Source organism: Mobula birostris, chromosome 10 (genome assembly GCF_030028105.1).
Source record: "Mobula birostris isolate sMobBir1 chromosome 10, sMobBir1.hap1, whole genome shotgun sequence".
NCBI lineage: Eukaryota > Metazoa > Chordata > Chondrichthyes > Myliobatiformes > Myliobatidae > Mobula > Mobula birostris.
This window is the reverse complement of record NC_092379.1, coordinates 50,279,605-50,296,924: the sequence shown is the minus strand read 5'-3', so window position 1 is coordinate 50,296,924 and position 17,320 is coordinate 50,279,605. Positions and strand designations below refer to the sequence as shown.

General features: G+C 46.2%; 1 protein-coding gene across 1 annotated transcript in view; it reads left to right on the top strand.

Annotated features, from left to right (window-relative positions):
- LOC140203674 (uncharacterized) overlaps positions 1-17,320 on the top strand; it is an 87,193-nt gene that overhangs the window by 44,669 nt on the left and 25,204 nt on the right. The window contains exons 4-6 of the mRNA XM_072269722.1: positions 5,767-5,852; positions 11,246-11,471; positions 14,772-14,953. Of these exons, the coding sequence (XP_072125823.1) occupies positions 5,767-5,852; positions 11,246-11,471; positions 14,772-14,953 (494 nt within the window). The remainder of the gene's footprint in view (positions 1-5,766; positions 5,853-11,245; positions 11,472-14,771; positions 14,954-17,320) is intronic.

Sequence of the window (17,320 nt, the reverse complement as noted above, 5' to 3'; positions counted from 1 at the left end):
ACTGCAAGGGTAATGGCAGTTATATACAGGCCTCCCAACAGTAGCTGAGACATGGAGCACAGATTACAACAGGAAAAGGAAAAAGGTGTTTCAAAAGGGTAACGTTATGGTAGTCATGGGAGATTTTATCATGCAGCTCGATTGGGAAAATTAGGTCGGTAATGGATTTCAAGAGAGTGAGTTTGTTGAATGCCTAAGAGATGGATTTTTAGAGCAGTTTGTCATTGAGCCTGCTGGGGGATCACCTACACTGGATTGGGTGTTATGTCATGAACTGGAGGCGATTAGGAAGCTTGAGGTAAAGGAACCCTTAGGAGTCAGTGAACACAATATGATTCAGATAGGGAGAAAGTAGAGTCTGATGTAGCGATATTTCAGTGGAGAAAAGGAAATTTGAAAGGAAAGTAAAGGTATGAGAGAGGAGTTGGCCAAAGTAAGTTGGGAGGAGATGCCGGCAGGGAAGACAGCAGAGCAGCAATGGCACAAGTTTCTGGGGAAAAAATGGGGAAGGTGCAGGATAAATGTATTCCAAAAACAAAGAAATACTCGGATGGCAAAATGCTTCAACCGTAGCTGACAAGGGAAGTCAAAACTAATGTAACAGCAAAAGAGAGGGTATACAACAGAGCAAAGATTAGTGGGAAGATAGAAGGTTGGGAAGCTTTTATAACCCTAGAGAGAGCAACTAAAAGAATCATTAGGAGGGAAAAGATGAAATATGAAAGCAAACTAGCAAATAATATCAAAGTTGATAGAAAAAGCATTTTCAAGTATATAAAAAAATAAAGGAGAAATGAGAGTGGATATAGGACCGCTAGAAACTGAGGCCAGAGAAATAATAACGGGGGACAAGAGGTGGCAAATGAACTAAATGAGTATTTTGCACCAGTCCTCACTGTGGAAGACACTAGCAGTGTGCCAGATTTGAAGAGTGTGAGGGAAGAGAAGTGAGTGCAGTTTCTATTACAAGGTTGAAGGTGCTCAAAAAGCTGAAAGACCAAAAGGTACTTTTTTCACCTGGACCAGATGAACTGCAAAACTGGGATTTTGAAAGAGGTAGTGGTAGAGAGTGTTGAGGCATTTGTAATGATCTTTCAAAAATCATTGGACTCTGGTATGAAAATTCCAAATGTCACTTCACTCTTTAAGAAAGGAGGGAGGCAGCAGAAAGGAAATTATAGACCAGTCAGCCTGACCTCAGTGGTTGGGAAGATGTGGGAGTTGATTATTAAGGATGAGGCTATAGAGTACTTGGTGACACAGGACAAGATAGGACAAAGTCAACACGGTTTTCTTAAGGGAAAATACTGTCTGAGGAACCTGTTGGAATTCTTTGAAGAGATTACAAGTAGGATAGATAAAGGGGACGCAGTGGACGTTGTATATTTGGGCTTTCAGGAGGTGCCACACATGAGGCTGCTAACCAAGTTAAGAGCCCATGGTATTACTGGGAAGTTATTAACATGGTTAGAGCATTGGCTAATTAGTCGGAGGCAGCGAGTGGGAATAAAAGGATCCCTTTCTGGATGGCTGCCAGTGAGTAGTGGTGTTCCGTAGGGGTCGGTGTTGGACCACTTCTTTTTATGCTGTATATAAATGTCTTAGATGGTGAAATAGATGGCAAGTTTGCAGATGATACGGAGATTGGTGGAGGGGCAGGTAGTGTGGAAGAAGCAGGTAGGATGCAGAAGGACAGATAGATTAGGAGAATGGGCAAGAAAGTGGCAAATGAAATACAATGTTGGAAAATGCATAGTTGTGCATTTTGGTAGTAACAGATAAATGTTCAGATTATTTTCTAAATGGGAAGAAAAATTCAAAAATTTGTGATGCAAAGGGACTTGGGAGTCCTTGTACAGAACACCCTAAAGGGTAACTTGCAGGTTGAGTCAGTGGTGAGGAAGGCAAATGCAATGTTAGCATTCATTTCAAGAGGTCTAGAATACAAGAGCAGGGACATGATGCTGAGGCTTTATAAGGCACTGCTGCGGCCTCACCTTAAGCACTGTGAACTGTTTTGGGCTCCTTATCTAAGAAAAGATGTGCTGGCATTGGAGAGGGTTGAGAGGAGGTACACAAGGATGAGTCTGGGAATGAAAGGGTTCACATATGAGGAACATCTGATGTATCTGGGCCTGTGCTCGCTGGAAGTTAGAAGGATGAGAGGGGATCTGATTGAAACCTTTCGAATATTGAAAGTCCTAGGCAGAGTAGATGTGGAAAGAATGTTTCCCATGGTGGGGGAGTCTAGGACAAGAGGGCAGAACCTCAAGGTAGAAGGGCATCCGCTTAAATCAGAGATGCGGAGAAAGTTCTTCAGTCAAAGGGTGGTGAATTTGTGGAATTTGTTACCACAGGCAGCTGTAGAGGACAGGTCGTTGGGTGTATTTAAGGCAGGAATTGATCAGTTCTTCAATGGCCGTGGCACCAAAGGTTACGGGGAGAAGGCTGTGTGGTGGGGTTGAGGAGGGGAGGAAAAGGATCAGCCATGATTGAATGGCGGAGCTGACGATGAGCTAAATGGCCTAATTCTGCTCCTGTGACTTATGGTTTTATGGTAGTACAGAGAAATTAACGCCGTGAACGTTAGGACTGAGAAATGCGTTCAAACAGAGGGATCCGTAACTTCTTGAAAAAGAAATCACAGGTAGGTAGGGTCGTAAAGAGAGCTTTTGGCACACTGGCTTTCATAAGTCAAGGTATTGAGTACAGAAGTTGGGATGTTATGTTGGAACCACTTCTTTTTACATTATATATCAAGGATTTCGATGATGGAGTTGATGGCTTCGAGGCTAAGTTAGCGAACGATCCGAAGATCGGTGGGAGTGGGGGGGGCAGGTAGTATCGAGGAAGCAGAGAGGTGCAGAAGGATTTAGACAGTGTAGGAGAATATGCAAAGAGGTGGCAGATAGAAAACAGTGTTGGGAAATGCACTTCGGTAGAAAACTTAAAAGCATAGACAATTGTATGACTGGAGAGAAAACTCAAAAATCGGAGGTGCAAGGGGACTTGGGAGTCTTCAAGCAGGATTCCATAAAGGTTAATTTGTTGGTTAAGTCAGTGATAAGGAAGGTGTGAGCATTCATTTTGAGAGGAATAGAACATAAAAACAAGAATATAATGTTTTATATGGAACACTCACAGAATGCTGGAAGAGCTCAGCAGGCCCAGGAGCATCTATGGAGTATTTGGGGCCCTGAATGGAAGTGAGAGAGGAGGTGCAGGGCAAGCGGGTGAAACAAGCATTGCACCTGACACTACACCTCGTCCCTCACTGCCATTCAGGAGGCAAAACTTCATCTGTGAGTCTGTTGGGGTTCATCTACTGTATCTGATGCTCTTGGTGTGATCTCCTGTGTGTCAGTGAGACCCGACGCAGATTGGGAGACCGCCTTGAAGATCACCTACACTCCGTCTGCCAGAAAAACCCATTTCAAGTCTACTTCCCATTCCCATTCTGACATGTTAGTCCTCGACTGCCACGATGAGGCCACACTCAGGTTGGAGGAGCAGCACCTTGTATTCCGTCTGGGTAGCCTCCAACCTGATGGCATGGATGTCGATTTCTCTAACCTCTGGTAATTGCTCCCAACTTTACCATTCCCATTCCTGTTTCCCTCTTTCACCTCATCTCCTTACCTGCCAATCACCTCCTACTGGTGCTCCCTCCCCTTCCCTTTCTTCCAAAGTCTTCTGTCCTCTCCTATCAGATTCCCCCTTCTCCAGCCCTTTATCTCTTTCACCAATTGACTTCCCAGTTCTTTACTTCACCCCCCTCCCCCCTCCCAGTTTCACCCATCACCTACCACCTTGTACTCCTTCCTCCCCTCCCCCCCACCTTCTTGCTCTAACTTCTCATCTGTCCTGATGAAGGGTCTTGGTCTGAAACGTCAACCTTTTGCTCTTTCCCATAGATGCTGCCTGGCCTGCTGAGTTCCTCCAGTATTGTGTGTGTGTTGCTCAGGTTTCCAGCATCTGCAGGGTTTCTGCTCCTTGAGGCTGTAGAAGGCACTGGCGAGGCCTCCCTCCCTTGGGGTATTGTGAGCTGTTCTGGGCCCCGGAAAGGATATGGTGACACTGGAGAGGGTTGAAAGGAGGTTGACAAAAATGATTCCGGGATTGAAAGGCTTATTATATGAGGAACATTTGATGGCTCTGGGCCTTAACTGACTGGAATTTAAAAGAATGAGGTGTTGAGGGAGGGTGTGAAATCTCATCAAAGCCTATCGAATGTTGAAAAGCATTGACAGAGTGGATGTGGAGAGGATGTTTCCTATAGTGGGGGAGGCCATGACCAGAGGACACAGTCTCAGAGTAGAGGGGCGTTGATTTAGAACAGAGATGAGGAGGAATTTCTTTAACTTGTAGAATTCGTTTCTACATGCTGTGAAGGCCAAGTTGTCGGGTATACTTAAGGCAGAGCTTGTTAGGGTCTTGATTAGTCAGGGCATAAATGGATACGGAGATTGGGGCTGAGAGGAAAATAGATCAGCCATGACGAAATGTCAGACAAGACTGGATGGGTCAAATGGCCCAATTCTGCTCCTACAACTTACAATCTTGTGACGTGGACTACTCCGAAAAGAAAAAACTCAGCCCATATTTCATAACCAGAATTGGAATCAGAATCAAGTTTACTATCATTGTCATTTGCCATGAAATTTGAGGTTATGTGGCAGCAGTACATTGCAGTACGTAATAATGAAAGTTATAAATTACAAAAAGAAACATACTTTAAAAATTAAATAAGTTGTGCAAAACAAGACCAAGAGACAAATGTTATTGAGGTACTGTACATGGGTTCATTGTTCATTCTGAAATCTAATTTGTTCCTGAATTGTTGAGTGTGTGTCTCCTCCCTGACGGTAGAAATGAAAAGAGGCTTTACCTGGGTGGCGAGGCTCCCTCAAGATGGATGTTGCCTTTTGAAGATGTCCTCGAAAGTGGGGAGGATTGTGCTCAGGATGGCTGATTTATTATCCCTCTCGACTGTTTTCTCCTGCCTTCTCCTGTTAACCTTTGGTGCCCTGACTAAACAAGAACCTATCAACCTCTGCTTTAAATACACTCAATGACTTGTCCTCCACAGCCGTCCATGGCAACAAATTCCACAGATTCACCACCCTCTGGCTAAAGAAATTCCTCACCTCTGCCCTAAAGGGAAGTTCTTCTATTCTGAGGCTTTGCCCTCTGCTCTTAGAGACAGCCGTCCCCCCTCCCACTACAGGAAACATCCTCTCCACGTTGATTTTCAATATTTGATGGTTTTCGTTGAGATCCTCCATCATCCTTTTAAACTTCAGCAAGTACAGGCCCAGAGGGAGCAATGCTCCTCAAATGACAACCCTTTCATTCTCGTGAACCTCCCGCAGACCCTCTCCAATGCCAGCTCACCAATTCTTAGATAAGGGGCTCAGAACTGCTCACAATACTCCAAAGTTCGGTCTGAGTTATAAAGCCTCAGCCTCGCATCCTTGCTCTGACTGACAGCACCCATCCTTATGCACTGCGCTTCAGATGAGCGATCCTTTGACTTGGCGATGTTTTGGGGCTGCAAAAACTGCTTTAAGATGCAAGGCTTCGTTCAGTTTCACCTTCTTGCCACCTGCCGACTGCTCTTCATCACCGCAGGAAAAGTGAAGCCGAGAGGAATGAGGAAAATAGCATTTGAGCAGCTTCTGGTTGGGGTGGCGTTAGTGTGACACGATAACTGAGGGCAATGTCTCTGACTGAGAAACCAACATCTTTATCTTCTGCCTCTCACAGGATGACGTCCGCAAGCACCTCACCAATTACGCCATCAACAAGCGTATGATGAACGTTGTCCCGGATGAAAAGAAAGGCAGTAAAAGGTGAGACCATATGCAGCAGGGTGCACCCTTCACCACAAGCAGGCACATTATAGAAGGTCAGTGTTGGAGTGATTTTTGGGGTTAGGACATAGACATTTAGCAATTGAATTTGGCTACCAGTCTTCATATCTGAATGTGTGTTGTGGATTCTATTTGGAGTGCAGATCTGAACTTTATATGTAGGCATCCGTTAGTCTTGTGAGACCATGGAAGGTTCGCCTTGGAAGTTTACACCTTGGAAGCTTTCCAGGGCGCAGGCCTGGGCAAGGTTGTATGGAAGACCAGCAGTTGCCCATGCTGCATGTCTCCCCTCTGTCTCACCGATGTTGTCCAAGGGAAGGGCATTAGGACCCATACAGCTTGGCAGTGGTGTTAACGCAGAGCAGTGTGTGGTTAAGTACCTTGCTCAAGGACACAACACGCTGCCTCGGCCAAGGCTCGAACTAGCGACCTTCAGATCACTAGAGGGACACTTTAACCACATGCCAACACATGACCAAGTCCGAACATGTGGCCAGCTCTGAACAATGGGTTCCTAAAAGCCATGAATCCCAGCTGACAATGGTGATTAAAATTCATTTGGATGTGTGTGGTGTGGCTGTGAATCAGGAGGTGTGAAGGTCGAATGTAGTTTCAAAGAAAACATTGTCCATGCGTTGTAAGTATGAAGTTGCCCTTTGCCGTTTGGCACATAAAATATCGAGCCCCACGTCAGGCCGGCCAGACCTTTCGACCAGAAGTGTCTCCATAAAATGCCTTCTCTACCTTGCTTTGTCGAATAAAGAAGCTGCTTTGTATCTACCAAGTAATTTTCTTCGCTGGCTCCATTCACGCAACAACCTTAGTGAGCAGGCACATTGTAGAAGGAAGGGGAGCACACAGCAGCAGCTCAGTGAAGCCCTTAACTCTGTTGCCACTACTTCAGGTTGTCATAACTGGCGGAATGCTCCCAATGGCATGCTATAAGACCATCAGATATAGGGGCAGAAGTGGGCCATTTGGCCCATTGAGTCTGCTCTGCCATTTAATCATGGGCTGATCCAATTCTTTCAGTCATTCCCACTCCCCTGCTTTCACCCCATACTCTGGCTAATCAAGAACCTATCTATCTCTGCCTTAAATGAACTCAATGACTTGGCCTCCACAGCTGCTCATGGCAACAAATTCCACAGATTTACCACCCTCTGACTAAAGTAATTTCTCTGGATCTCAGTTCTAAATGGACGTCCTTCAATCCTGAAGTCATGCCCTCTTGTCCTAGAATCCTGTACCATCCCCTCCAATAACTTCTGACAACCAAGTCTAGCTCCTGGCCTTCACATGTGGCTTAGCCACTAAGCTGGGCAGAATCATTTCTACTGACAGGAGAAGGGGCAAAGGTGGGTTAATGGCATCTTAAATCCAGTCGCTTCAGGCAGATGGGACTCATCAACCATGGCTGGCCCCTCATCTAGGAGAAGGAAAACTCTGATCTCAAACCTCCCATTAGCCTGCGACTACACCCACTCATAGGGAAGGCTTCAGGAGTAAACCCTGAGGGAGAACATCTGCGGCAGTCCCACGTTGAGTTCAACACTGACTGGCAACTCCTGCAATGCTGCTGGTACCAGGCTGTGTTGCTCTCTGCCGTTCCTTTGGGTTCATCAACTGCGTGGAGATGGGGAGCTTGCTACATGGGCAACAGCTTGCTCTCCATATCCGGGCTTAGTAGCTAAGCCACACGTGAAGGCCAGGAGCTGTGACTTGGTTGTCAGAGGCAATATTGAGGCACACGCCACTGGGAGCATTTAATAGGCAGCGGGAGCTCGTCCCCATTACCACCCCATGGCTATAACAACCTTAAGGAACGGAGTGAAGCTGAAATTGTTGCAATGGACAACTGGAAGCGGACCCAAGTGCAGAACACCGACACGGAGGTAGAATTAACAGAAGTGTGTTTATTAATAGTTGCGAGGAAGGCCAGAGAGTGAGGATTAGATGCTTACATGGACAACAAACCGGAGTAGCCCGGACCCAGAGCTTGGTTATGGAGCTTGGACACGGAGCCTGGACTCGGACTCAGACATGGAGCCTGGACTCAGACACGGAGCTCGGACTCGGACTCGGACACGGAGCCCGGACTCTGACACGGAGCCCGGACTTGGACTCGGACTCGGATACGGAGCCCGGACTTGGACACAGAACAACAAAACCAAACAACGACAGACAATTTGTATCTTGATTCGGAGTAGCAGCAAACGGCCAGCAATACTCAGCAGGACACGAAACTACAAAACCAAACAACGACAGTCCGTTCGTATCTTGACTCGAAATAGCGGCAAACGGCCGGCAATACTCAGCTGGACACGAGACGACAGAATTCCCAAAGCAACCCCAGGCACCAAAGCAACTTAGAGTCCACTATTCTCAGCGGCCCAGAACGTACTTCGCCGCACTGGCTGAGGTGACGGTCCAGTCCCAAGTAGATGTAAGCCAGAGTTATTATGTTTCCAGTTTGGATGAGAATCAGGTGCCTTAGTCAAGGAGCCAGGTAAAACACGGGGAAAAGGAAATGAACAGAAATGAGGAATCAACTGACTGGACCGTGACTGAAATAACAGATAAAAGTGAGTGGAAAGACAATGCTAAACACTCTCTCATTCAAATCTGCAGACAGGAGCCATTATTAATGATCAAACTAAATATATGATCAATAAATAATGACAATAATGAGCAGGAGTCAATTATACGTCCCTTGCCACAGTGAATGTACCTGGATTGGAATATCTGTTAGGATGTCCGGCTAGTTGGGATCGTCCCAATCTGGTATTTCGTGTCCAGCAAGAACCATGGATCTAGAAAAAAGAAATGTGAGCTAAATCCCATGAAGGCAGACAAATTTACATAAGTGATCAGATAAATCTGGAATAAAGGTCTGTAAGACATGGCAACTATTGAGCTGTTGTTTAAAAGCTCTTTAGTGAGGGAAATCTCCCATTTCCTCTTCATATTTGAGGCCTACAACACTCTGTGGCCTTACCATTGCTTGCAATGGGCCGTAAGTTCATGAACCCTATGCAGATTACAGAGAAGGAGGTGCTTGCTGTCCTGAGGAAAATCAGGGTGGGTAAATCCCCAGGGCCTGACAAAGTGTTCCCTCAGACCCTGGGGGGAGGCTAGTGCAGAAACTGCAGGGGCCCTAGCAGAGATATTTAAATAATTCTTAGTGACAAGAAAGGTTCTAAACATAAACCAGGAAATTACAGAATGTTCAGTCTGACATCAGTAGTGGGATAGTTATTGGAAAGTATTCTGAAGGACTGGATATATGAGTAAACAACAGGAATTCTGCAGATGCTGGAAATTCAAGCAACACACATCAAAGTTGCTGGTGAACGCAGCAGGCCAGGCAGCATCTCTAGGAATAGGTGCAGTCGATGTTTCGACTGCACCTCTTCCTGGATATATGAGTATTTGGATAGACATGGGACTGATTCAGGATAGTCAGCATGGCTTTGTGCATGGTAAGTCATGTCTAACCAATCCTGGAGAGTTTTTTGAGCAAGTTACCAGGAAAGCGGATGAAGGCAAAGCAGTGGATGTTGTCTACATGGACTTTAGCAAGGCATTTGACAAGGTACCGTATGTGAGGTTGGTCAAGAGGGTTCAGTCGCTTGGCATTCAGCATAGGTTGTAAATTGGATTAGACATTGGCTTTGTGGGAGAAGCCAGAGAGGGGTAGTAGAGGTTTGCCTCTCTGACTGGAGGCCTGTGACCAGTGGTGCGCTGCAGGGACCAGTGCTGGGCCCATTGTTGTTTGTCATCTCTATCAGTGTTCTGGATGATAATGTAGTTAACTGGATCAGTAAATTTGCAGATGACACCACGTTTGAGGATATAGTGGACAGTGAGGAAGGCGGTCATGGCTTGCAGAGGGATCTGGATCAGCTGGAAAAATGGCAGCTGAAAATCAATGCAGACAAGCGAGGTGTTACATTTAGGTAGGACCAGCCGGGGAAGGTCTTACACAGTGAATGGTAGGGCACTGAGGAGTGCGGTAGAACAAAGGGATCTGGGATTAGAGATCCAAAATTCGTTGAAAGTAGTGTCACAGGTAGAAAGAAAGCTGTTGTCACATCGGCTTTCATAAATCAATATATTGAGTACAAGAGATGGGATGTTATGTTGAAGTTGTATAAGACATTGGTGAGGCCTAATTTGGAGTATTGTATGCAGTTCTGGTCACCTACCTACAGGAAAGATGTATAGTAAATAAGGTTGAAAGAGTAGAGGAAAAATTTACAAAAATGTAGCTAGGTCTGGAGGGCCTGAGTTATAAGGAAAGATTGAATAGGTTAGGACTTTCTTCCTCAGAATGTAGAAGGTTGAGAGGAGATTTGACAGAAATATTCAAGATTATGAGGGGTAGAGATAGGGTAAATGCAAGCAGGCTTTTTCCACTGAGGTTGAGTGTGACCACAACCAGGGATCATGGGTTAGGGTGAAAGGTGAAAAGTTTAAGGGAAACATGAGGAGAAACGTCTTCACTCAGATGGTGGTGACCAGTGTGGAATGAGCTGGCAACACAAGTGCTGCATGCGTGCTCGGTTTCAACATTTCAGCGAAGTTTGGATAGGATAGAGGACTATGATCCTGGTGCAGGTCAATGGGTGTGGGCAGTTTAGCAGGTTTTGGCATGGACTAGTTGGGCCAAAAGGCCTGTTCCTGTGCTGTACTTTTCTATGACAATGACTCCAGAAACACTGATTCGTTACGTCAGGCTTGTTACACGGAGCTTGGGAGGGTGAGACTAGAACTAGAGCTCGTGGGTTAAAGGTGAAAGGTGAGAAGTTTAAGGGGAACATGAAGGGAAACTTCTTCACTCGGAGGGTAGTGAGAGTATGGAGCAAGCTGCCAGCAGAAGAGATAGGTGGAGGTGCGATTTCAACATTTAAGATACATTTGTACATGGATGGTAGGGCTACAGACTGGGTGCCGGTCAATGGGACCAGACAGATTAATGATTCAGCATGGACTAGATGGGCCAAAGAGCCTGTTTGTTTACTGTAGTGCTTTCTGACTGTGAATGTAAACCACCAGGCAACTTCACAAGATGGAATATCGTGGGTTCAGGGTGCAGTCAACCTTTTCAAAGGCAACTATGAATCGGCAAGAAATCACTTCCAGTAAATCCTGTCAAAAAGGGGGGAAATTAATCAAGAGAGTTGATATTTCCTTCAATGGATACGCAGTCTATCTTGTGGCTTGCAGTGCTATTGACCTCTCACACAATAACACAAATGGTGGGGCAGAGTACTTGATCAGCGAAGTCACTCGGCAATGCCATCCGATGGATGAACGGTGGCCTGCGATAGATTAGAACTGACGGCTGTGTAAAATGTTGTTCCTTGCAGAAAGCTGTCTTTCTTTAACCAGTACATGGAGAGCAATGCCTATGACCTGGAGGTGCTGTGGAGCAGTATTGGAGACGTGATCATCAAAACCATTCTGTCTGTGTATCCGGCCCTGAGGAACACCTACTTCACCTGCTTCCCAAATCACGTGTCTGGGAGTGCTTGCTTTCAGCTCCTTGGCTTTGACATCCTGCTGGACCACACCTTGAAACCCTGGCTGATGAAGGTACGCACGCCTCTGGGATACATAAAGATTAAGCAGATAATTTAGGTGACCGCATAAAACATGCAAATGTAACATCATGATGGGATGGCCAGTAATATCGTGAAGGATCCCACCAACCCTGCTCACTGTTTGTCCCCACTCCCATCAGGGAGGAGGCTCTGTAGCATCCACACCAGGACCAGCAGGCTCAAAAACTGTTACTTTCCTCTAGCAGTCCTCCAAGAGGACCACAACCGTGTTGTAGGGTTTGCAGGCTTGCGCGCCTCAATGACCCGGAGAGGTCTGCACGCTGGAGCCGGGGCTTTAGGCTTTGGCTCTTGGTAGGGTCACCCATGACAAACAGGTCAAAGGGTAGAGGCCAGACTAAGAGCAGTGTACCGGTCCTCCAGGTTCGAGGGCTCAACTCAGCACTACCAGCACTGACCACTAAAACAAAACCGTTACGCAAACTGCAATGAAGAATCCTCCTACATCTGAGTGTGGCAGTGTTCCTGAGTCTCCACCTGGGACTTACATGTCCGACAGTAGTGAAAACCGAGCGGAAGCTACAGGCATGATCAAGGAATCTCTGAACACCACCAGAGATGGAGGACCTTCACTGTTGTCCTAAACACCAGCGCTGTAATGGGCAGTCAGTAAGTCCCCAAGTACTGAGGCTGATCAACACCCCCACCCACTAACCCACCCCTCCACAGACCCGCAACCACCACTACTTTATCATTTCCTGTCAGAGTCACCTTATGTACAGAAACTCCTGTGCCCAGCGTCACTTTATGGACATACAGTCAAGCTATGCATATAAGCTATCTAATGTATTTATATTTACTGTTTTTTCCCATTATTATTGTGTTTTTTCCCCACTTTTCCACTATTATTATTATCGAAAAGGTGTTATATTTGGATGTGTGCAGAGTACAGAATAAGGTCGATGAACTTGTGGCACAGTTGCAGATTGGCATATATGATCAAAATTAGAATCAGGTTTATTATCACCGGTATGTGTCGTGAAATTTGTTAACTTAGCAGCAACAGTTCAATGGAAGTGTTCAGGAACAGTTATTACCCCACTCAACCATCAGGAAGAAGGTACAGGGTCTTGAACCAAAGGGGATATCTTCGCTTAACTTCACTCACCTCAGCATTGAACTGCTCCCACAGCCTATGGACTCACTTTGAAGGACTCTTCATCTCATATTCTTGATATTTATTGTTTGTTTATTTATTTATTCTGGATGTTTTGTTTGATTCCTTTTAAATACTGTGAATGTCCTCAAGTAAGTGAATCTTAGTGAATCAACATATACCTATGGTCATATGTACTTTGATAATAAATTTACTTTGAACTTGACTTTGAGTAGAAGAGCAGAACACAGTGCAGAAGCAGTTTGACAATCACAGCCTTAAGGTAAAAAAAAAGTTAAACCAACTTTCTGACTGTTATCCCAAAATCTGCTCCCTGTGGAAACAGATAGATGGGTTCATAAAGAGAGATTTTGGCACATTGGTCTTCATTAATCAAATTGTTGAGTACAGAAGCTGACTTGTTAGATTGAAGCTCTTGAAGATATTGGTGAGGCCTACTTTGGAGTATTCTGGTCACCTAACTACAGGAAAGATATCAATGATTTGAAAGATAGCAGAGAATATTCACAAGGATGTTGCTGGGTCTCGAGGGCCTGAGTTACAGGGAAAGTTATTCTCTAGAGCACAGGGAATCAAGGGAGATTTGATAAAGGTGTACGAAACCATGAGGAACATACAGTAAATGGAAGCATGCTTTTGCCGCTGAGGATGGGTGAGACTAGAACTAGAGGTCATGGGTTAATTGAGAAAGGTGAAATGTTTAAGGGGAACATGAAAGGGATCTTCTTCACTCAGAGAGTGGTGAGAGTGTGCCAACGAAAGTGGCGGATGCGACATTTAAGAAAAGTTTAGATAAGTATGTGGATGGGAGGGGTATCGAGGTCTATGGTACAGGTGCAGATTGATAGGAATTGGCAGAATAATATTTTGGCATTGACTAGATGGGCCAAATGGCCTACTTCTGTCTTTTAGTGCTCTTAGACTATGACACAATGGAAGATATGCATCTGTAGATGGGTGGAGGACCATAGTCGTTTATGATAGTTCCCATAGACAAAGACCTGGCATTTGTCCATAGTTAAATCCACGTTAAAATGGTTCCAGAGAGGAAGACACCAGAGGGTGATTAAAAACAAGAGAAAATCTGCAGAGGCTGGCAATCCAAAGCAACACACACACAGACACACACACACACAGACACACACACACACAGACACACACACCCAGACGGAATAAGGAGTTGTTCCTCCAACCTGAGTGTGGCCTCATCGCGGCAGTAGAGGTGGCCATGGACTGACATGTTGGAATGGGAATAGGAAGTAGAATTAAAATTGGTGGCCACCAGGAGAACCTCCACACCTGCACTTGGATCTCCTCCCTCACTACCATTCGGGGCCAAACGGTCCTTCCAGGTGAGGCGACATTTCACCTGTGAGTCTGTTGGGGTCATCTGTTGTATCTGGTGCTCCTGGTGTGGCTTCCTGTATATCGGAGAGACCCGGTCCAGTTTGGAAAACCACTTCAACGAGCAGCTACAGTCCATCCACCAGAGAAAAACGGGACCTCCCGGTGGCCACCAATTGACCTGGATGAGGAAGTAGAGGGATGGGTTAGTAAATCTGCTGATGACACAAAGGTTGGAAGTGTTGTGGATAGTGTGGAGGGCTGTCAGAGGTTACAGCGGGACATTGATAGGATGCAAAACTGGGCTGAGAAGTGGCACCCTACCTGGGTCACCTTCTTAATGGCTCTGGTCCAGGGCTCCAGCCAGCATTGTTCATTGGTCTTTACCCCCAGACCCGTGCCTTTGTTTTTTTTTCCAACTCGGCCTGGTTCAAACCAGTTAAGGTAGCTGACCCAGGCACTGAGCCTAATGAGGTTGTAGATTTCTTCTCCAAGTCTGCCACTTTACATTATAAATAGCTGCTTGTCTGAGAGTGGTCCCGGGTTAGCTGGTCGTTAGCTGAAACTCCTTGCGTCCATATTCAATTGCTCCGATTAGATAATCCCAGAGCTAGAATCGAAGAGTTCACAAAATGGAGGGTGTGCAAGGACAGTCTCACAAAATGGCCACCTCCACCTCCTTTCAGCATGTGGCAAGAACAAAGACAGTTTGTTTGCCTACTTCCACTGCCCTTGATTCATTTGAGTTCACTGATTTGTAGACTGTTGTTCTTTTTGGCCAACACTATTAATTTTTAATTATTAACGTTGCAGGTTAAGCATTCCCTGAGCTCTGTGATGGACTCCAAGCTTGATCAAGAGGTGAAGGAGGATCTTCTTTATGATACACTCTGCATGATTAACCTTGCAGCTTGTGGCCGGCAGAAAGACATGGAGGAAGAGAGGCCGCGAAAGAAGGAACAGCTGCCTAAGATCTGGTGGTCGCGGGAGTACAGGTGACTGAAAGACTGAAGAGTGCCACGTTGGGCAACGATAATTAATGAATATTCCTGCTGTCAAATTCAGCTGCACACACAAAGTGCTGGGGGAACTCAGCAGGCCAGGCAGCATTCATTTAGAACAGAGATGACGAGAAATTTCTTTCGCCAGAGGGTGGTGAATCTGTGGAATTCATCGCCACAGATGGGAGTGGAGGCCAAGTCATCGGGTATATTTAAGGCAGAGGTTGATAGATCCTTGATTAGTCAGGGCATGAGGGGTTATGGGGAGAAGGCAGGAGATTGAGGCTGAGATGGGAAGGGATCAGTTGTGATCAAATGGCAAAGCAGCTTCGATGGGCCAAATGGCCTAATTCTGCTCCTCTTACGCAAATGAACAAACAGTCGCCATTTTGGGCCGAGACCCTTCTTCAGGACTGGAAAGGAATAAAAAGGTGTGGGGAGGGAGGGGAAGGAGGATAGCTAGAAGGTGATAGGTGAAGCCAGGTGGGTGGGAAAGGTGAAGGGTTGGAGAGGAAGTAATCTGATAGGAGAGGAGAGTGGACCATGGGAGAAAGGGAAGGAGGAGGAGTGCCCAGGGGAAGGTGATCGGCAGGTGAGAAGAGGTGAGAGGCCGGAGTGGGGAAGAGAAGCAGAGGAAAGGGGGAAGGACTATTTCCCCCAGAAGGGGAAGCCGATGTATGCGTTCAGAATAAAGAAGTGGGCAGGAAAATCATTGAAGACTGTACCCACCCTGCAAACTCACTTTTCCAAAAGCTCCCTTCGGGAAAGCACCTTGGGTTTCTGAAAACGAGACCTCATGCCATCTCAAAAGATTTTTTCCCCTCAGGCAGTTCATCTGATCAACCATCCTAGTTACTCCCCCACCGACCCCCAACCCCCCTAACTATTACCCTGTCACTGCACTGAACTGTAAACACTATAAACCACATTTTGATACGCTGTCTACTTTGTAAATCCATACTAGTATTTATATATTTATGCACATTATATTCCAAATCCAAACTTTAACCTCTGGCTTACCTTTGTCTACTTCCTTATTCTTTAATGGAGGGTCTTGGCCAGAAACATCGACTGTTTATTCCTTTCCGTAGATACGGCCTGACCTGCTGAGTTCCTCCAGCATTTTGTGTCTGTTACTTTGGATTTCCAGCACCTGCGGAATCTCTTTTCTTTATTCTGTATAATGTTGTACATTGTTGGATTTTGTCGCCTGTCATGCCCTGACCAACACCACGCAGTGAATTCCAAATACGTGCAAACTTATCTGGTGCATAAAGTTGATCCTCGATCTTAATGTTAGCCTCTCCTATCCTTTTATAAAAGCTTCCCCTCCAAAGTATTGCTGCTATTCCCTGCACATTTTAAAGTTCCACATTTTCCCACTGCTCAGGCATTGTCGCCGAGCGCCTCTGTGCCATCCGCCACCAGCGTGACATTCTGGTGGCCAAAGATTTTAATTCTGATTCCCATTCCCACGTGTCGGTCCACGGCCTCCTCATGCCAAGGTGAGTCCACCCTCAGGGTGGAGGAGTAACACCTTTTATTGTGTCTGGGTAGCCTCCAACGTGACAGTATGAATATCGATTTCTCCTTCTGGAAAACAAATTTCGACCCTCCCCCATTCTTCACTATTCCTTCCTCCATTCTTCTCACGTGCCTATTACATCCTTCTGTGGCCCCTGCTCCTTCCCTTTCTCCTGTTGTCCACTCTGCTCTCCTATCAGATTCTTTCCTCTCCTGCCCTTGACCTTTCCCACCCACCTGGCTTCACCTATCACCTCCCAGCTATCCTCCTTCTCCTCCCCTCACCTTCTTATTCAGGCATCTTCCTCTTCCTTTCCAGTCCCGATGAATGGTCTCAGCCCGAAATGTCGACTGTCTATTCCCTTCCACAGATGCTGCCTGACCTGCTGAGTTCCTCCAGCATTTTGGATTTCCAGCAACTGCAGACTTTCTTGTGTCAGAAGTTTCTCCTGCTGCTTAGAGCTGCAACAAAGGGGAAAGGGGGTGGATTCAGCAGGCATGCAGAGGTGGAGTGAGGACTGTGGGCTAGACTGTGCTCGAGAGGACTAGAACATATCACCAAGGAAGTAATGCTGAGGCTTTATAAGGCACTGGTCAGACCGCACTTGGAGTATTGTGAGCAGTTCTGGGTGGCGGGCGGAGTTACATTTCTACCAAAGGAGGTGTAAGGTGCCCCTTCCCCCCTCTAGCCTGCAGGTCACCCTTGGACAAGATGTAGCACCTGATTAGCCCCCTGATCAGGGAGTGGGTGGTGGATAGTCGTATGAGCAGCCGGTGCAGATCGCAAGTCCTGGGTATGTGACCACTGACGCCAGGCAGACAATCTCTGAAGAGTAT